Source organism: Trachemys scripta, chromosome 1 (assembly GCF_013100865.1).
Source record: "Trachemys scripta elegans isolate TJP31775 chromosome 1, CAS_Tse_1.0, whole genome shotgun sequence".
Classification (NCBI taxonomy): domain Eukaryota; kingdom Metazoa; phylum Chordata; order Testudines; family Emydidae; genus Trachemys; species Trachemys scripta.
The window spans coordinates 153343927-153365918 of record NC_048298.1 but is presented as its reverse complement, the minus strand read 5'-3'; the positions used below and the strand labels follow the sequence as shown (position 1 = coordinate 153365918).

Genomic DNA, 21992 nt, shown 5'->3' with positions numbered 1-21992 from the left:
GTAGTGGAACAAGGCTTGTGCCCATGGAAAGGAAGTGTTTATTGGAAAAAGCAGGATTGGGCCCAAAGGTAACATAGTTCCAAGAAAAGACAAAAAGGCAATGTGGGAAACTGAACCATTCATTATTATACATGGAAATGGAAACATGTTAAGCATTGCCACTGCAGAAAGACATAACAGCTTACCATTGGCATGACGTATTTTCTGGATGGTCTCCCACAACTACTGGAATACTAAGGTTACTAACCCTAATTGTTTTTGGTTTTAAATTGTATGTGTTTAATTGAAATGTTTGGGATGTGCTGTTGGATAAAACAAATGTATCCAAAGCTAGAGCCACAGGCTCAAATCACCTCCCAGTATTTTCTATTACGTGGACTAAATAAGAAGTGGCGATTAATAATCTTAGTGTCAAAAGGGGGATATGTAGGAGATGGATTTTATAATGTACTATGAGAATTAATGTATGATTTGATTTCATCCTGTCAGCCACCCTTTTTGAATAGCAGAAAGAAATGACAGACCAGAACAATCCTTATGACTAATGATGGTTATCCTTTTGTTTTAGAATAAGTTATAAAGCTACTATGGTTTCCTATATGTATTACAAATTAGGAAGTAAGAGACAGGATTCTCTATTGTGTCTATGTTAAGTAGCTTAGAGGAACATTGAAGGCCTGGGTCTCAATGTAAATTGGCTTAGACTGCAGGTGTGTGTGTGTGTGCGCGTGTGTGTGTGCACGCGTGTGTGTGTGTGCGCGTGTGCGTGTGTGTGCGCATGCGTGTGCGTGCGCGTTTATATATATAAAAAGCATATGCTACTGTGGTATTCTCAATAAACGCTGTGTGTATTTACCTTCCTCTATAAAGATCCCGTGTGCTTTGTATGAGCATAACATTTTCATTCCTGGATCTTGTGCTTCCTAGCTCAAGGAGGACTGAAATCCCCAACTCTGAAGGTTCTTCGTCACTAAAGGCTGCAGTAGTGAATCAAGAGACACTTCTCTGCTAATGCTCCTGTGCCACCCAGAGTACAGCACTCTTAGAGCTTAGAAATGGTTCCTTAACTGCACTAAGTGAAAACTCCACATGGGAATTCTAATTTTTCAACTGCCAGTCTTGCTCGTCAACCTAGTCAGAGTTGATCTTGCTCCTTTTCATTAAATTTATTTCTAGAATGGTGGAAGGATGGACTTCAAAGAAATCTTGGCTGTGTACCCCAGGACTTTGGTTGGGCACTAACCACCCCAGTGCCCTTTGCCCTGTGCAATGGCCGTTTCACACCTTATATTCACTTTGTTTTTTTCAAAGCCTCATGTTGCTTCAACTCTTTGGCTCTCTGCACTTCTAAATTAATTCAGCTCAGCAGCTACTTGCGTTAAGCTCTCTGTTCTTTTTTTCCCTCAGGATGTCATCCATTGCCTTAGTCCTTTGGGAGGAAAGAAGACTGTGCAGGGGCATCAAGCAATATGTGAGGCAAAAGAAGATCTAAAAATGGAGGAGCAAATTTGTTGTATCGTCTGCCCCAAAATCACGGTTTTGTGCAGAACACCTCCAAGCCCTCTTAATCTGATCATAAGACAACCTGAAAAACAAAAAGAGTTTGAAACAGGGGACTGGGAGTCAGGACCTCAAAAATCATGACTCTCAACAACTTGATTCATAACTATAGGCAAGTCACTTAAGACCCAGTCCTGCTCCAGTTTTCATCAGTGGTAAGGTTGGCCCTTAACCTCTTTATCTCGCTGCATCCGAGCATAAAATCCAATACTTACCTTACTGACTATTATGACTTACTGATTTTCATATTTGTAAATCACTTGGAGAGCTTCAGATTAAAGGCACTACAGAAAACTTAACTGAAAGAAAGTGACTGTCAGACATATTTCTATAAACTTAGCACCAAGCTCAAGCATATCCAATAAGTGTACAAATAATTTATTTAAAAATCAAAACTCAGAGATACAAACTAAATATCAGAACCAATAAATTCGTAAGTATAAACAATCATAGAAAATATACGAATTGTACCAGTTTAACCACTCAACATTCTTCACAGAAAATAGTGAGAAGTATAAAGACAAATCAAGGCCTAATTGTTGTTTTTTAAGACTCTAGTTTAGAGGTAGAATACTACTGTGAAAGATTCAAACTTAACAAAATTGACTTCAGTGGAGTTACACTAAGGGTGAATTTAGCCCACTATATTTATAATGTAATGAAGCCATAAAGTGGTCTCCTATATAATTATTTACACCTATTAGTGCTGTAAGTTAAGATTTGGTATGGCACTTATTCACAGTTAAAGCACCTAACATTGTAAATACTATTAAATAGTTTATAAGAGTTAAATGTCTTGGGTTTTACTTTTTGCTGAAGTGACATCAACATTTAAGATAGCACAAGTCGTGGCCACAAAGACAAACCATGGGACCAGAAAGAATATGTTGTGTGAAATACTTCCTAGAAAGTTACAGTAGGAAAATGGTCTATTATTAAAAGGAGACTTTTTTTCTATTTATTTATTTTTTCTTGAGATTTGTGCCACTCAATTAAGTAAACTTAAAGTATAGTGAAGTCTTTCAAAAAGTCTCCTTTCCACTAGTTAAAAGCAGAGGAACTGATCAGCTTTATACTGCATTTTCATTCAAGGCATCCCCATTTCAAATTAGACATATTATACATTCAACTCAAATAAAATGAACCGAAGTAGACTCAGAGGAATACATCTTCCATTTCTTGAGTTTGGCCAGTTCTCCAAACAATCTGCCACAAGTGGAAATAAGTCTTGGAGTTCTATAGATATTATGTACAAAAAGGTCATAAAAATGTCAATATACTTTTAAAATAATATAATCATGAACAAACTCAATGGCATTCTACATTATTCCGAAAAACGAGCTTATTTACACACACACACACACAGATTGGCTGATAAGTACACTTTCTTATTAGGTGTAGCATGCATGTTAGGGGTCTCCTAGAAATAAATCTATAAAAGTTGTTACACTTGCACCAATTAACCTATCAAAGGCTTCCACAGCCATTTGTTCAGTGATATTTGTGTTTTAGAATGATCAAACCAAACTTGTAATTTTAATGTTTTCCCTGCACGGTGGGAAAAGCATTTCTGTAAAGATGGGATTTGCTAGAGCACTCAGTGTAAGCCTAACTCTGCTTCCTTTGAAGTGAATGGGAGCAGTATTAGACCACTGCTTCATGCTTTTGAAAAGCTCTCCCTCTTAGGCCTTGGCTACACTTGAGAATTCACAGCGCTGCCGTGGCAGTGCTGTGAAGCATGAGTGTAGTCGCGCCGCCAGCGCTGTGAGAGCTCTCTCGCAGCGCTGCAAGTACTCCACCGCTCCGAGGGGAATAGCTTGCAGGGCTGCAAGCGAGCGTGCAGCACTGCAGGCGCTGATTACACTGGCGCTTTACAGCGCTGCGCTTGGGGGAGGGCGTTTTCACACCCTTGAGCGCAGCAAGTTGCAGCGCTGTACAGCACCAGTGTAGCCAAGGCCTTAGAGCACTCATTCATTTTGTTTACCAAACAGAATAAAGGGGGAGGGAGGGTGTAGAGGACAGATGAGTCAGCACCCAAGTATCTAGAGCAACAGATTCTAAACTCCTTATATACTCACAACTCCCATTGACTTCAATGACAATTCTAGATACCTGAGGAATGCACTATAGTAATCATTACATAAGTTTCATACAAGAAAAGAGAAATGGTGATCTATCTGTCTTCTCCAATGGGGAATTTCCCCACTTTTCTTTCTAAGGAAGGAAAGAGAGTACTTAATACAATATATAAATCCATTGTTCTCTAAATAGATTTTGAAATGGTCTCCCTGTGAACATTCACAGTCTATCACTTATTACATGAAGAGGAAATTAAAATAAACTGTCTTCTTCGATCATAAAAATGTAGAAATAGTGTAAGGAAACCAAAACAACACAGACCACAACTAGGACTTGTGTACACATATCCCAGAATTGACCGAATTACTCTTTAAAATTTTATTCCCTCTAAGAAAAAGTCATTATTGAGCCATAAATTAAAGTATGACACAACTACAAAAATCGCTTATTGAGAATACGTGAGCTCAGCTAAGCCTATTTTAGCATACATCATGTTTTTATTTGCTATTTTTCTGCTTTATCTTTCGTTATCACTTTTCCTTTCCATATTTATGGTATTATTTAGCCTTTTATTTCATGCTGCTCCTCAACACAATACATTTTTGCTTATGTACAACTAATTACTTTTAATCCTGCAAAAGCTATTAATCCAAATCTCTCTCTCTCTCTAATGTTTATATATGCTAAATTTAGGCAATTTATTTTCTACACATGCAAGATATACCGCACAATAACAGAAGAGATATTTTGTGCTTCAAAGCTTTTGAAAAAGTAACAAGATACAGCTGAATATTATACGTTGGTATATATTTTGCTATAACTTCAGAAATGAAAGATTTTTGGATGTTATATAGAGAGTTGGATGTACAGGTTACAAGTAAAAGTTGATACAGATATTGGGTAAAATAAAAGTCTTCATGCATTTGTGTTTGCAAGTCCCACTACTACAGGGAATACTATGAACTTCTATGGCTTCCATGGAAAATTAGTTGTATGAAGGTATTACCTTTTGGCACTTACACAACATATGTTGACTCTTCTCAGCTTAGTTCCTGGCAGCAAATGAGGCACTTTTATATAAAATAGCAAAATTGAAGTCTTCAGTAATTGATACTGTTCTTATCCAAAGAAATTAAGAGAGCTCTAACTATTTTTCAATATATGATCTATTACACTGACATTCTGTCACTAGAGAGAGAACTTGACACTTCCACCCAGTCACCACTTAGTGATTTCTTTCAAGATTTGGCAACTGTTTCGTGTACAGGAGAGAAATCTTCTCACACTTAATGGTACACTCCAAGTCCCTTTAAAGAGAGACATGAGAGTTCCACACCAGATTGATACAAAAACAACCCCCCCAAGGGCCCGATCCTGAAAGAGGCAGAGATCTCCAACTGCCGTTGATTTCAATGGAAGTAAAGATCTCACATCTCCTTAGATCAACTAAATGCCAACCCAATTACACTACAGATATATTTTAACTAGCATGAGGAGGCAAGATGTATATTTAATATACTTCAACCTCAATTATCTAAATGTTCTCATTCAAAATAGAGTCAAGTGCCCTAGCTTCTTAATTACAACAAGAATTCCCAGATTACCCAGTACTTATATAACATCCCCCATGACTTTTGGAAAAAAAAAGAAGGTTGTACTATATATAAAGATAAGCTTTATTCTTTCAAGGTGAACTTCACACCTGTGCACAGGGCTGGTAAAAGGCCCATACACTACTTGAGTTCCACTTCAGCTCTATTTTGGGGACTCAAGTGGTTCACTGGCCTTCCGCTAGCTGTCTGCACAGGGGTAAATTCCATCCTCAGGACCTAATAGGGACCGGGAATGAAGGCCTTTAAAAATAATAATCTCCAGAATTTAACAGGGTGACATGTTTGGAAAAATCACTTTACATTTAAAAAAGCAATAACTGACCTTGTGAAAACTATCTTTGTTCATGTGATTAGTTGCCTTGACCTCAGAGAAATTCACACAAATAATTCAAAAAGCATCGATCTCTCATGCTGCAAAATGCAATACTAGTGATCTGGAGGTTCAGCCTTACAGTGCGTTTGCTGATTTTTTTTTTTATTTTACTGATGACCTTTCCCGATTACATGGCACAATAATTTTCTATTGCTACTTTTGTGCCATACTGAAGATTATTTTATTTCCCTGAACAAGGTATAACAGGCTAAAGTGGGGTCTGTATTATGCCTAACTGCCATTTATAATTTATCTGCTGTCACTGCTTCCCTGGAGTTTAAAAGGAAGGTGTAGCAAAACTAAATCAGCACATTCAGACACACACAGGTTTACAATTAATATTTAAAACCAATTAGTGTCAAATGTTTAATGCTCCTTTACATGGGGAAAAAAACAACAAAGGGGCAGAAAGCAGTTTCAACTCATGGAATTTCCTCCTAATATTTACACCTAAGATACCAGCAGATAACAGGGCCATCCTTGTGGAGGTTCAATACTTCTAATCAGGTCATCAAGCCTCCCACTTTAACCACACCAGTATGGCTCCCTCCAGAACTATGTTTTCATCTTGTTCCTACACACATTGCTGCAGTTCACTTGGCAGAGAGGGACACTGTATATGCTTATGTCACTAGGTCCTTTTGGAGCCCTTAGTCACGAAATACTGCCATTGACTCTAGCATGAGTCTTACCTGAGAAAGGACAGTACGATTGGGCCGTATGGGAGACAAGGGTCAAGACTTGTTTTAAAAATGCATCCCTAAAATTTGACTCTCCTAAGTCCATACTTAAGCTTCTAAATAAATGGCCTATTTTCAAAGGTGCAGAGCACTCAGGAGTTTCAATTGTCTTTAAAAAAGAAAACGTAAAAGAATCTTGTTTTTCTGCTGATGCAGCTGTCTCTGGCCTACTGCCCCATCACTTGCAACTTGTCCTGTCGGTAACTTGGGATTCTAGTTTTAGAGCACTTACTTTTGAAAATCTTGACAGATACCTAAGTTCAGGTCCACAGAAACTCTATTAAGGGATTCTGTTGTCCTTTTTCCTGTCAGTTTATACCGATACATGCACAGATAGTCTTCACTCTTCCTCTATTTCTATCTTTCCCCATGCTGTTTCCTTATTTTTACAGAACATAAACTCAAGCTCTGACTTTTAGGAAAAATAAAAACTTACTAAAACTTATCTACTTTAGCTGAATTGAGCCAATAGGAAAAGATCATAATCCTTTGAATTATATTTTATGAAAAACAGTTATTAAGATATAAGAGTCATTAAGAAATAAAGTGCGTAATGTCCACCAGAGAACTTTACTCATTTCAATTTAGCATAGTTAGCATCAACATTCAATTAGAAGATTTAGGAAGATGCTATTAAAAGTTAAGCCTTTCTGGTAACTTGGGTCTAGGAATCCAGAATAGAATATATGAAAAGAATACAAATTCTGTATAAATGGCAAAAAAAAAATTATGACTGTATTCCCTAATTTTCCATGGAGCTAAGCCTACTACACAGCTATGCCAACAGGCAGCACCTGAAATGAAGCATCACATTCTGTTTGCTTCCCTTCCACTACTCCTGAATTCAATTTGCAACTTTCTGGTGTCTGATTAATTTCATTTTGTGCAGGTGAAGGTACGTCTTGAGAGACATTTATAGAAACAGCATCAGACAAAGAATACGGTTTTTCTGCTGATGCAGCTGTCTGTGGCCTACTCCTTTCTGTCCCATCACTGCAACTTGTCCGGTCATCAGCCTCTTCTAGCTGCTGAACTGACATCAAGTATTGTTGGAGAAGACTACTGTCCTGCTCACTATTTGAGCTCTCTTTACTCCATTCCTCATGGTCTGCCTGGACATCCTCTGTATCTGAAATACATTCTGAGACAGGATCGCCACACTGTTTGACTGTTTCTATAGAATTCCCAATCAGAGAGCTTTCACTTCCTTCTGTGGAACTCTTTTCAGAGCCATGAGAGTCATTAACATGAGTGTGGTCAGTTATGGAGGAGTGAAAGCCAGAGTCTGGGAACTCAGGTAAAGTTTTCTCATGAAGAGCTTCAGTAGCTGAAACCAACCAGGTAGAACTACCAACAGGAGAGGTTTCTTGATTGAGCCCGGATGACTGGACAGATAGTTTGGATGGACACAAAGTACTTGATGCAGAAACACCATGCTGCCAAGTGCTAAGGTTTTGGTTCACTGAAAGTTGCCACTGCTGAAGGGATCTAACCTGTAAACCATAGGGAAAAAAAATCATGATTAAATAAGGGAAATAAAGGCACGTTGTTTCTTAGGAATGTTTTGTAAATTGGCCAGTCAATCTAATATTCAATGTAAGATACAAGGACTAAATAAAAAGTAAGTGCACTTTGTCTCAAAGAAGGGAAAGATTCATTTCCCACTGTTAAATAGAGGAGGGGAGAGAAGGGGAGGCGAGAAAAGGGAACGGGAAAAGAAAAAAGAAACGAAACCAAACCATTGAGGAAAATTTTAAGAAGGGACAACACATGTTTAAAAGAATATAAAGGCTTCACTGTCTTGGTACTACAACTACAGAAGTACTCAACTCTTTGAAAGAGGTCCACCTATAAGATGTAGCATCAACCTTTTAGCTTTAGAATTTAGTTAAAGAACAACGTGTAGCCTTCAGAACTAGTATGGTTTCATAATCTTCTCAAGTCATTCAGAGAATACTGTGGCAATAGCCAGTTATTCTTTCACTAAACTCACTGTGGGTTTCTACATACATTTTCAAACTGCTAGTGGCAGACAATATAGCCATTAACAGAACTTTCTAGTAAGTCATCCACCATGCCAAGTCAGTTTTGCTTCCCATTGACTCATTTACCTTCTCCTGTATTTTCTCCTTACTTTTATTCCAAACTGATTTTATTTTTAGTTATTAAAACATATTTAAGTTTCTAATTTTGCAGACAGCTCTGCGTACTTTTTCTAGAGTGATAATGGCAGGCATTATAGCCAATTAGCAGATAACCTTCTACTAATGCATCTAGTGTGCAAGGTCAGTTTTGCAAGAATGAGCTACACTTTGCATACTTAAAAAGAATATGTATTTAGAAGCATGCTTTTTAGTTAATCTGTAAAGAGGAAAATGAGAGAGAGAGAAAGAAAGAAGCTTACCTGGTTCCAAAGGTATCTGACAGCCTCCTCTTGTACAAGTTTTTGAATCCTCTCTTCTTCTCTTTCTTTTTTTAATCTACACACAAACCCAAGATACTTCGTTTTAAATATTGAAATAAAGCCGTGGTTTTTTTGGTTGACAATACCAGTACATTTGTATAAAAGCACAATTTTATATGAAGCTATTCTTGAAAGATACTACAGAGCAAACATTTAAATATTGCAACTTGACTTATCAGCATCTTTTAGCTGTTGAACAGACTTCAAATACTGTTGGAGAAAACTACTATCCTGCTCACTGTTAAAGCTTTTTGTACTCTATTCTCCATGGTCTACTGAACATCCTCTGTATCTGAAGGACATAGGGACCTCATGCTGTTTAACTGTTTACCTGTTTCTATAGAACTCCCCATCAGAGAGCTCTCTTCCTTCTGTGGAACTCTTTTCACAGATACATCTATTACTTTGGTCAATCATGGAAAAAAAGTGAAACCCACTGTGGGTTTTTACATACATTTTCAAATTGCTAGTGACAGACAAAACAGCTATTAGCCGACAACTTTCTAGTAAAGGATCTACCAGGCCAGGTCAATTTTGCTTCCCATCAGCTTTAAGATGTGGGTAATTACAAACAAATGACTGTGAAGTGTGGTTCTCTTCTGTAAAGTAACACTGTGAAAGTGGCATTATGAGGTTGTATTTTATTGTGTCTCATTGGTTTTGTATAAAATTTTCTCACTTTAGCCAATGCTTTTCTAACTTCTAGCTCCATTACTCAAACTGAGCTCCAAGAGCCAAGCTGAGATGTTTCCCTTTTCATGCATCAACATCAGTAATAAAGGTTCTGCATGCATCTGTTCAAACCCAACCATAGGTTAATGGATTGCACATATGTAACCAAAGGCATCATCCAAAAGCAATGGGATTTCACAGGTTTCACTGAGGGCTTAATTTGACTCTCAGAACCTTTATTACTTGTGATGAGATGGAATGATCCTAGAGCCTCACTCAGATCCCAGGTTGAGTTTACAGGGCTGACAGAAAATAATCTTGTAAACTGAGCAACTTTGAGATGAAATCATACAAACATAGACTCCTATAATGCCTTGTTACACAGTCACTTTTCAGAGAAAACCCTCATATTCAAAAGGAAAAAACCAAATACCCCCAACACTGATTTACTGTGATCTCAGCAAGGATCCTGGAACACCACCTTTCACACTCAGAACCATTCATGCTCTCGCTGAACTTTAAGAGAATATCTTATTTTGCTTGTATATTAGAGTCTATTGCCCTGAATGTGGGAGGATGAAGAAGAGAGAAAATTTCCCTTTAACTAAACACGTGTAGATAGAGCTATAGTGAAGAGAGAGGAGTTACATTCATGCTGATAAGGGAGACAGAAGAGAAAGCTGACTCCTGCTGTGATCATAGTAGTTCTGTGTTAGCATACCAAGAGCTACTGTGTATAGAGTTACAGTCATACAAATAGTTCCATAAGCCAAGATAAGTTTATACTCATTCTGAAATGCAATAGAACAAGTTATTTTTTCTGTTCTGATTACATTAATTCAATTTTGAGAAGAAGAACATAAAACTTTCTACTTACTTTCTTATTTCATCAGTTAAGAAAACAATATGCTCTTGCATTCTGCTTAGACGAATTTCATAACGCACTTCCTTGGCTCTGGGATGGTAGTTTCTGGTGTGGAATCCCCTCCAGCAGGCCTGAAGCATGGTGGCCGCTTTGTTCATTCTTTGAAGTTCAGCATCTTGGTCAACAGCAGTTGATGCATCAGTAGAATTTCTCTCTATAGTTTGGTCAATATAAAGATTTTTAATTAATGGTTCATCATCCGTTAATGATGGCTTGAGGTGGCTGCACAGAACTTGGTCAACAGAAGATGCTAAACAGTCATTAATACTAGCAGTTGGGTTAGCAGTGACTGTTGCTGGACTAGGGGAAGTCAATATTCCATCCTCATTATCTTCCTCTTGAGTTTCCATAGTTTCTGCTGCTTTGATGGAACACTCTTTTGTAATCCAAGAAGTATTTTCCTGCTTGTTATCATCCTCAACTTTATTGACCTCTTTCACAAATACAATCACCGTATTATCATCATCTTCTAGGTTCAAATTGATTCCATGTAGCCTTAATTCTGTAGTGGGAGATACTGGAGACAGTCCTGAAGCAACTGGCATAAAAGTAGACTCTGAGGACAGAAGGCTGCAGTTCAATTTGTCCTCGTCAGTCTGTATGTCCTCCAGGTACAGCTCCTTGCGACAGCTTCTTTCAGCTTGCACTGAAGCTGGAAAGACATTCTTAACTGCATAAGAATGGTCATCAGTGGAGCCTGGCCCAACCCAAGAATTCCTTTGGATAACAGGTTCTAGATGAACAGAGAGCCAAATTTAGATGACACAATATTTAAATATATAATTTATTTATTTAAATCAACCCAAGTATTTACTGAGCAGTAATAGGATCTGAAGTGCTAACAATGGCAATCATATGGTTATTTAACATAGATATTGCAGTAGCACCCAGGGAACCCCACTATATACCAAGGTGCTGTATACTATACAAAAACAGTAAGAAATTGTCCCTCACAAGAAGAAATGTCTAACTAGACAGAACAGTCAAAAAGTAGTAGGCACATAACAGAAGTAACAAGCGAATAGAAGGTATTACTTTGAGCTGTGGTCAAGTGAAAAATTCTCTGAGTTACTTATTAATCTCATTAGTGACTATTTTCAAGATCTGAATAAGTGATGAAAGTGGTATTAGAAAACAAAGTATACCAATGCCTGTATTACTTAAGTTAAAAACAATCCAAACAAATACAAAGATCTGAAGGATATGTTCCAGAGTAGGATTACATTGCTAATTGCACACAAATAACTTTGTGAAGGGAAAAACAGCTATTTTGTTAATTTCCACAGTGAACAGTAGCTCCCATCACCAACTCAGATTAGATAACAGTGGCAGATTTGGATCTTACCACTTTCAAGAATTATCTGGGGCCCTTGGATTGAACTGTTGTGTTCATATGTAGCAGGCACCACTTTGTTGGGAGTAGAGGATGTAGGCGGCCCTTCATTTTGGCTTTGGTACATCAACTGCTTCTGGTGGAGCCTAAACAGAAACAAAATCCAAGTAATTTTAAAAACTGTCTTTTAAAATAAGAATTAAACTAGTGGTGCATAAGGGAACTATAACTACCAGCTATTCTGTGGAAAAAACAATTGGTTAAACTATTCTAAAACAAGGGGCTGATTGTACAAATCCTTACTCATACAAGAAGTTTCACTGAAGCCACCTTACAACATTTAGGGCTTGCAGGACCTGGTTCTAAACTGTCAAACTTAATTAGGTTATCTTTAAAATCCCTCGGTTGAATAGAATAGCACTTACTAAGTGTCATCAATAATTCAAGCTAAAATGTTCTCACCTCTGCTTACTCAGTATTTTTTCCAGTTTGGCATCCTCTTCAGTCTGGAGACCAAATGTAGAGGTAAGAGGACAAACAGTGGCCAGATACTGGACTAACTGAACATGCTGGCCAGGTCGATATGATCGTCCTTTACCTTGACTGTAAAGCCATTCTGCTTTCAAACTGGGGGGAGAAAAAAACGCACAGTCATTGTCTTGGTATAAAATCATAGTTGTATACAAGTCATTTTCTTATTGCTAAGCTTTCTTCGTAACTTTTCTTTTACTGTGTGTCTTTGCTATATAAATGCAAATCATGGTCCCCTGCACAAAGGCCAGAGAAACTGAGATCTTCAGAGGAGCTGATGAAGAATCCCTCACAAAAAGGGGCTGTAAAGCAGAAGATCTATTCTGCAACTGATATTCTAGCCCATGGGCTGGCAATGCTCTTCACCCATCCAATCTCTGTTCATTTTTTTTAATGAATTTGCTTCACCTGTGTTCATGCCCCTTTTTTGTATTCTATAAACATATGAATGAATGAGTTTATTAGCAGAAAGGTTCACTGAAACAAACTTTATAAGCATATATTGCAGAATCTTTATAGAAAGTACACAGTGAATTTTAAATTGTGAGTATTCACACTGTAAACCTTAAGAGTTATGCTCCTCCAGTCAGGGAGCAGCAATATACTGAGCAGAAACATACCATGTCCAGAACAGCTTGTATTTTGTGCACTATCTATTCACAATGAAATGAATCATGACAAAGCATGAGTATTTTTTCCTCTACACTGAAACATATAGTAGCAAACAAACAAAGACAGAATGGATAAGTGCAGTTGATCTGGAGATACATTTCCACTTACGCAAAAATAAAATACTAATTCACTTCATCCAAACATATTAACCAATTTGAAAAGAGCAATTAAAAAAATTATTTCACCTCTCTTTCTGAGAAATCACATATCCATCCAGAACTTTAAGATTCAGACACCAGCTGACAATATATGGCCGATAGTCAAATCCAGGAATAGAAGGTGTGGCCATCACACAAGGGTTATTCATGATTGACAACTGCTCCAACTCAGGAAAGGAAGCCAAGAAAGAAATCTGTAACAAAGGACGTCTTTGTTGACAGAAGAGAACTACTGCATGTTTAGAAAACGTAATGTATTTCCATTGGTTAGACATCTTGGGCAGAGTACCAGCATTATAGATGCGATAACTTTTGCTTGCAACACATACACTACTTCAAAAAAGAAAGAAGTACTAACAATACTGTGAACACCACTGCCATCTAACCATCCACTTTCCTGTAACACAGCAACCCCCAAGGCCTTTAGAAAGAATCACCTCCTTTCAGTGCCCGGGTATGTATGGAGCGATTAGATATTTGTGTTATTCTGTATCAGCACAGGAGAGAAGAATGTCTTACCACTGTCAGGCCAATCAGTAGAAAAGATGGACTGTGACCATGTGATTCTAAGGAAAAGGACGGAGGAATGTACATCTGACCAAACTAAGGTGTCCCTCCACCACGAAGGCTACGCTGACAATTTGGCAGGAGCAACTACTTATTTTAAAATAAAATAAAATAAAAAAATAAATAATAAACAACTATAGCCAGAAATGGGCCATTTTCATTACCACTAGAAACAGTTATTTTTCTCTCCTGCTGACAACTGCTCACTTTAACTGATCACTCTACTTACCACGTGTAGGGTAACACCCATTGTGTGTGTGTGTGTGGGTGGGTGGGGGTGTGGGTGGGGGTGTCTTCCTTCGGTATTTTCCACTACATGCATCCGATGAAGTGAACTATAGCCCACGAAAGCTTATGCTACAATAAATTTGTTAGTCTCTAAGGTGCCACAAGTACTCCTATTCTTTTTGCGGATACAGACTAACACGGCTACTACTCTGAAATATAGCCAAAATATTTGCCATCTGTTTCATGGTAAAAGAACAGAACAGAGATGGGCCCAAACCAAAACTACAAATACAAACTTTAGGAAAGTTTGGGTCCAGGATGTGCACTTCAAACCTATCCTTTGAGAACAGAAATTGTTTGTTGGATTTCTCAGCTGTCAAAGCCAGCTGATCAGATTTGTTCTCATTCTGTAGATACAGGAAGAAAAACCAGGAGAAGTATTTTATCAATTCGTAGGCAACATCTGGCCCTTGGAGTGGACTTTGGGTATCGTTGAGCAATTAAACAAGGAAGGAGAAAAATGTCAGCTGAAAGTTAAAACTTCCATCCCAACACATTTCTTTTTGATTTTAAGGAAAACATCCAAACCAGAGGATCAGCTGGTTTGTGTAGTTGTTCACTGCATGAATCTTTACTACAGAAACAAATTAGTACAAACAAACCCCAATAGTCTAGTATATTTTGAGAAAGCAAAGCTGGTTTTACTTACATTCTTGATACTTTGCTCTCAAAAGAGCTATGCTTTTTTACTGTAAGTAAAAATTTGGGGATAAATATTCCACATTTCTTACCTCATTTAAGTCTCTGATTTCATTTTCTGCCAAAGAGAGAATAGTCAGACTTTGAGGTAGGCAAACAGGTGCCATACGAAGTGAGGTTATAATATTTCCATGCAGCAGCAGAGTCTATGAAACAAAAATATTGTAATTAAATGTATGCTTTTTTTGTCAAAACATGAATTTTGTGAACAGTGCAGAACACACACACAGTGAAATGACAATGTAAAGCTTTGCCAGTGTTTGCAAACAGATTATTGGTTGTTGTAGTCTGGGAATAGAGTAATACCTTGAAAGAGTCTCATATTTAAAAGCAAAATTTCCCTTTATAAAATGTATGGTTTTAAAGTTTCTAACTACCGATATTTTTAAAAGTACATTTGGAAACGTATCTTTTTCCTATGCAGATAGTTCAGTGCGAAAGAGGTAGCAGAAATTCCTTTGTCCTGATCCAGTACTTAAGAGGAGGAGGAGGAGTTTATTCTGAGGGCAGGTCTATACTACCGCGGGGATCGACGCTCTGAGATCAATCCACCGGCAGTCGATTTAGCAAGTCTAGTAAAGGCCTGCCAAATTGACTGCAGATTTTGCTCTCCAGTCGACCCCTGTACTCTACCCCTGACGAGAAGAGTAAGGTAAGTCGACGGGAGATTTTCTCCCGTTGACACCTCGCATTGTAGACCCCGCGGTAACTCGACCTAAGGTACATCAATTCCAGCTACATTATTTACGTAGCTGGAGTTGCGTAGCGAAGGTCGACTTACCGTGGTAGTGTAGACACAGTCTGAGAAGAGAACTAGGAGCCAGGAACTTAAGTTCTCATCGCTACACTCATACCAATTCACTATGTGGCCTGGGACAAAATTACAGATTGATCACAAGTGAATCACAAATTCTCTGCCTCCATCTCCTCATCTTTAAAATGGGATAATAATTTTTTACATATCTCCGTAGTACAGCGATTATGGTGATTAATTAAAATTCTTTTAAAAGTGAACGGATAATGACAAATGCTATCTGCTTAGAGTTACTATCACAACTGGTTTTTGCAAGAATATTCCAAAGACAGAAAGGTTAGGAAGCATTTACCTTTAGAGACAAAAGCTTGGAGAGATCTCCTATTTGAGGTATATTGTTGTCTGACAAATCAAGATGTTGAAGAGATGAGCAGCTATTGATCTGATCTATGGTCTACAACAAGAGAAATAATCATATTAATTACTCTAAGACTTTCTTTTTCTATTAAATAAAAGTTGATATCAACATTCTGCAATCTTTTATGAAGCTAATGAGACTGGACAAATTGTACCATTTCAAAACTATATTATTAATATAACTATATTAAAAACAAGATTAAGTTTAGTTTATGACCTGCATTTCAAAAGATTACCCCAAATCCCTTTATATTTTGGGATTCAGTTATTTATGTCAGTTTTACTAGGAGATCCCTTACACAAATACGGCCTTTCTCCACTTCAGAGACTGGAAAGACACAAATGATCCATTTTTGCTCCCATTAAAATCCCATTCACTTTAATGGGAACAGAATCAGACTATGTAGTGATGTTTTTTCAGTATTTTCCAATTTACCCACATTCTGAACTACAGATTTCAGAAAACTTACAAAGAATAAATATTTCACCTTAAGGTTATTTCCTGCCAGGTTTAGCCATTCCAAGTGCACCAGATCCTTCAGCCCCTCCACATAACCAATACTGTTGTGAGGCAAGTTTAGTACCCGGAGCTGAGTCAGTTTTGCCACACCCATCATCCTTACAAGCCGATTGTTGGCTACTGACAGCTGTAGGTTGAATATAAGAAACATTTTATTTTTACTATCAAAGTGTATGAACAACACAGCCTATCAGAGACCTTGCTCTGATTTAACAGCTAAATATCCAATCCAACAAAAATACCATCAATCTAGATTTTCCGTTTTCACACAAAGAATAACGTGGACAAGACAAACTGCAGAACTGTACAGACTCTTTCTTCATCAAACTCTTTTAAAATCTCATACAACAAACTTGGACAAATTCTCCTGGGCCGTTACCTGCTGAAACCAAAGGAACTGAAACCTGGAATGAATTTAGCAACTGGTAATCAGTATTTTAAATCAGCTTTGCAAAGTCACCATGAAAATGTACTATTCCAGGATAAAAATCTACTTGCTCATCCTCACCATAGTGGAGGATAAAAAAAAAATATTTTACACAACTGTCAAAAAACAGTTTTTATCCCCAGAAAGAGAGTAATTTTTAATTATGTTTTAAATACAGACTACTTATAACGGCAATTTTCTACTCTAAGAATTTGTCAGCACGGGTTAAGATCTAGGCAAATATTAATCCTACAATCAAGAACTCACAGAAAACTTTAATCCATATTGGAAATACACTTACTGCCCTTTAACCCTGGTGAAGCTACCGTGTACTGATACCAATATATGTTTTAATATGAAGCGTCATGAGAAACTGACCCCATCAGCTGTACATATTTTTGATATGTCAACACCAAGTAGTAAAATCGATAATGTCTTAGTTATAGTTACTCCGATACAACAGAACCTGTGGTTCAGCTGTGAAAAGGATTAACTACTCTGTTTTTCTACTATAATTTAACCTGAATTCAAATTTGCTTGTGTGAACTCACAGTGCATTTGTAGCTCCAAGCAAGTATAATAAATCTAAATACTAGTCCATCCCAAATGTAATGTATGGGCTTTAGGAATGATAAATTCCTACATAAATGGTCAAAGCACAAATTAAAACAATGTTATCCTAAGCCAATATTGTGAGCGCTGGGCTTGAAAAACTCCTTTCATATATTAGTTTAGATTCTCCTCTGGAAGCTAATAAGGGGACTCAAAAAGACTGTTATTCATGTCTGGCTGGAGGCACTTCCAATAATAGTTAATGATGGACTTGGACTTGTTAGAGATGTCCTGTGGAGACCAATGCCCTGATCCTACAAACACGTATGCATGTGTTTAACTTTACTACCATGAATAGCCCTATTCATTTCAATAGACTACTCCTGGGACTAAAGTTAAGCATGAACATTAGTATTTGCACAATCAGGGCCTAAGTGACTCATGGCATTAATGTCAGAATGTAAAGCCATTTAATTTTACAGTTAGCACTTTTACTTCTTGTATTTTATCCTGTTTTACATTTATTTTTTTCTTCACCTCTCCTTGTGTTAATAAATTTTTATATCATATTCCAGGGGTTATTTACCATTCAATTCATTTTAGCAGTTGTATATTTGTAACTTGGAAGTTTACATACATTAGCACAGGACTCACTTATGACTACAGTCTTACATTTTATGCTGCAAAGGCCTGGCTATTAGGTGGATTGCCCTAAAAGTGATATTGGCATTTGTGATCATTTATTTTCATGCCTTTATAACTACTGGTAGTATTTTTCTTTTTAAGCACCAATAAAACGTTTTTTGACAAAAGGGAACAACGAAGATGAATTATAGGTCAAACGGAGAAGGGTCCTGTTTAAAAGCGTGCAAATGAAAGGAGGACTGCATGGTCTGTGACAGGGCATAGCACTAACAGTCATGAGATAGGCATCTATATCTAGCTGTGCCATTGTGTGTGACCTTTTGAGTCACTTAACCTCCTAGCATCTCAGTTACACCACATGTAAAAAAAAGGATAATAGTTACTCTCTTTGTAAACAGCTCTGAAATCCAAGGATGGAAAGTGCTATATACATACTTATTTATTACACATGGAAAATCTATGTTAAAAGAACGTTATTATGGTTGAGTCAAGCACTCAAAAGAAAGGAAATACCAGAATTAAGATTACTTTTGACTTCATTTGGAACTGAGTTCACTCGATATCTGAGTACCAGGCACCAGCATTTTTTTTTTTTTAATAGACAGTGAAGTAAATTTTCTCTGAATTATATAGGAAACCAGGGAAACAATTTGTGCTACTATCAGCTGCAGATCTGCACTGGACTGCACTGAAAAATCTCCTTTTCCATTCAGAAATATAGGAAGTTGCATAGTTAGTTTACTATGAAAAAGGAACTTTTAGAACTCATTTAATTAATTGTTGTGATAGAAATATTTTAACAAGTACAGTGTGGTTAAGTTATTTCATGGCCAACTCGAATCATATAATACCGACCTGCATTAAGTTCCTGCATTTCTCCAGGTGTTCCAGTTTAATTATTTGGTTTTTATCCAGAATTAGAGTATGAATGTCAGCATCACAGGGTAATGTTGGATCCAACTTTTGCAACCCCTGGCCTGACCAATTAACTACTGAACCTTGGAGAAAAGGGGAAAAAAGAAGTATGAGCACGTGTGCTGCCAATTCGCAAGCAATATAAACAGACTTATATTCATGACTAGAGAGAAATAACTGAATTCTATCATTTGCATCTCTGAGACTATGTCAAATGAATATTTCAGACTGAATAAATGAGAAGGATGACCCAGTGATTAGGACACTACCTTGAGACTTGGGAGTCCATATTCCACCACAGACTTTCCTGTGTGACATTCGGCAAGTCACTTAGGTTCTATGCGTCTCAGTTCCCCTTCTAAAGCAGCAATAATTCTCTACCTCCCTTGTTATGTAGAGGTAGGTAAAACATTCAAGACTGTGATAATAAAGTAATGGGTGCCATATAAGTATCTCAGACTGACAGGTAGATATAATGACTCTACAAACAATATTATAATGCTTCAGCCTTGAAAAAATGCTGTGAAAATTTTCCATCCCAGTCACCAAATCTACTCACCATCCTTTACCATGATTCTGGTAATGAAAAATTTAATACATCCCTTGTCTTCCAAAAAATCTGATCACCTTTGTTGTAGTAGTCATAAGAGAAATACTGCAAAAAAGGGATCACTATATTTAGTGGGAATAGGAGCTAACAAAGACTTGTAATTCTTTCTCAGCGAGCAATCCCATTAATAGGAAGTCGAGGAGATTCATGACACTACTCTGAATAGCAGTAACAAAACAGACCAGAGTCTTATTATTTTCATTCTGCTGCTGCTTGGGAAAGCTATGAGCAGCAGAAGTACTGGGGCTGTCTGCACATTCAGGAAAATAACACTGCATTGTTTTTTATCTGGAAGGTTGTCTATTTACACCAACTTCTGGGAAGGAGTTTTTTCTTTTAAAAGGCTTAAGTACCAACACAGAGAAATCTTCCCATTTGTAGCTGGAAAGGTTTTCCTCACTCCCCACCCCCTAAACTGGGAGCATGTATACTAGACTGGTTGGGATTTTTTGACAACATCTTTTTTTTATTGTTTTTGAAAAATGCTGTTTCATCAAAGCTGTAATGTTTTGAGAGACACAGATTTCAACGAAGTTTCTGATGAATCTTTAGGAAACACTACAAAACCTTGTGTAATGTAGACAGAGGGAGGAAGGGGGAGAGGTGGGAATGTGGGGAGGGGTGAGACAGGACGGGCTTAGCTACAAACTGTATAAAAGATAAAGGCCGCTTATGTTGGTGTGCTTGATTTGAGACGTGCCACTCTCCTAGCACCGCTTTGGGATCCCAAATAAACTTTGATTGCTTCTTCACCCTGGTGTGTTTATTGGCGCGAAGCACACCGGGCAACGAACCCCGCTGTTGCTGTCCTCGGGCACTCTGTGCCAGCAACAGCATCAAACTAACTTTCCCATAAGGACCAAAAATGGGGAAATTCTAACTGATGGGCTAAATGTTCCAGATTCCAGCACTGCCTCTAGTGGAAAGCCTGAGCAAACAGTACACATTAAAAGTATCCAACGCTTAAGTGCAGATATATTTTGGGCAAGACAAAATTCTAAAGTTGAGACCCATCACTTAACTCTGGGGACAGAGTTAAAACATTCCAGACAAAAGCACTTGTTGTAACAGAGCTGAGAAGGAGGGGCAGTCTCCAATGATCTCTTTCAGATATTAGTCCAGCTTAGGAGGAGGTACTGACTGTATCCTATTTACAGCACATGTAAACCACTCTCCCATTCCTACCCACTGCTGGTTCCCCTCCCACCATCAGCTCAGTAGCAGACCACTGCCCTCTAGTGTAAAACTCTGTGGTAGTAGGAAACAATCAGTTCTGACAATCAATATGGGTTCTGTATGACTATATTCTTATACTCCTGCTGGAATCATGCTAAAGCTAAAAAGAGACTGTTGGTAAAGAACAGTCTTCAATCACTGAACTGATCAGCTAAATACAAAATTAACAGCTGGTCGCTTTCCCAAACAAAATCAGAATTAACCGCACATTACTTTTGTTAAGTTCACAGTTGTCCACAGAATTCTGAATAGCAGCAGTGGCAATGCTACTAAAAAAAGCTATGATAGCAATAGAGACATAAAAGCGGTCTGGAAACTCAGGGGGACAACATGGTATATCTCTTATTTATAAGGTTATCTTTGCAATAAGGCCTAATTTTTTTTAAATAAAACAACTTCTGTTTAAGCTCTCTCACTCACGAAGGAAAGCCCCTCCCTCCAACAGCGAACAGGATATTTTAGGACTGTTAGTTGTTATTTACATATACCTGTGGGACTGGATATCAGCTGCTTACTTGCAACAGAGCCGGTAACACCTCCCCCACACCCGAAACCCAGCCACATCTCGTGGGGTGATTTCAGCACCACTGGGCGAGGGCTACCCTGGCAACGGGAAGGTGGATGGCAACCAGTGCTATTGTCTCATGGTCTCTCTGTTTTGTGGGGGAGCGGAGGGGAGAAAAGGACAGGTAACCCCCCCCCCCCCGACATGTCCTGAATGGGGAAGGGACCAACTCGCCCAGACTCCCTTCACCTTCCCCCAGCTGCACCCCCATTAACCGGCTCCACGAGCGACTACAGCTCCCCACTCTCTTAGCTGATCCCTCTGCACCCCATTCACGAGCAGTGTTGAGTGGAGAGCGCAAAGCCCTCTGGGATTTGTAGTCCACTCCCTGAGCGAACAGCCAGGCTGTACCGCGGAAAAAAACAACATATCCCATGATGCACCGCGCGACCAACCTAATAAACGGTGGGAGAAAAGACACGCAATGAACCCCTGAGCCCTGCTACCCAGATTCCCCAGGAACCCTGTAACCCACCCGGCCGGTCCCCAGTGCCCCCGATACCTTCCCTGGCTCCCAGAGCCAACGGAGCCGCCTCGCTCCTTGCCGCCGCCATACTTCCCGCTTGCTACCGACACCAGGCAACCGGGCGCCGCGCGCGCTGATTGGCTGCTTTAAGCCGCGGGAAAAAATAATTTCTGGGTATTTTATCTGCGGACCCCCTAGACCAGAGGCCCCG

At 38.4% G+C, this 21992-nt stretch overlaps 1 protein-coding gene across 3 annotated transcripts; it reads right to left on the bottom strand.

Moving 5' to 3' along the window:
* Positions 1-3448: 3448 nt before the first annotated feature.
* CEP97 (centrosomal protein 97) lies at positions 3449-21954 on the bottom strand. 3 transcript variants are annotated; one of them, XM_034790304.1, is made up of 11 exons: positions 21818-21954; positions 18845-18987; positions 16334-16492; positions 15781-15882; positions 14707-14820; positions 13148-13314; positions 12222-12386; positions 11772-11905; positions 10379-11159; positions 8770-8845; positions 3449-7858 (listed from the first exon to the last, which is right to left on the bottom strand). In XM_034790304.1, exons 1-11 carry the CDS (start codon positions 21867-21869, stop codon positions 7133-7135), a joined length of 2619 nt encoding a protein of 872 aa, XP_034646195.1. In that variant the 5' UTR covers positions 21870-21954; the 3' UTR covers positions 3449-7132. The 3 variants fall into 3 exon arrangements, with proteins under 3 accessions (XP_034646195.1, XP_034646203.1, XP_034646212.1); XM_034790312.1 differs by having other exon boundaries at positions 13148-13287; XM_034790321.1 differs by having other exon boundaries at positions 21239-21917.
* Between the last annotated feature and the right edge of the window lie 38 nt (positions 21955-21992).

Coding starts and splice junctions, on each gene's coding strand:
- CEP97 (XM_034790321.1), bottom strand. CDS start 21,314: ATGTGGCTGGGTTTCGGGTGTGGGGGAGGTGTTACCGGCTCTGTTGCA. Junction 15,883..16,333: donor TGGCAGGAAATAACCTTAAG/GTGAAATATTTA, acceptor CTCTTGTTGTAG/ACCATAGATCAGATCAATAG. Junction 7,859..8,769: donor TCAGATACCTTTGGAACCAG/GTAAGCTTCTTT, acceptor TATGGTTTACAG/GTTAGATCCCTTCAGCAGTG.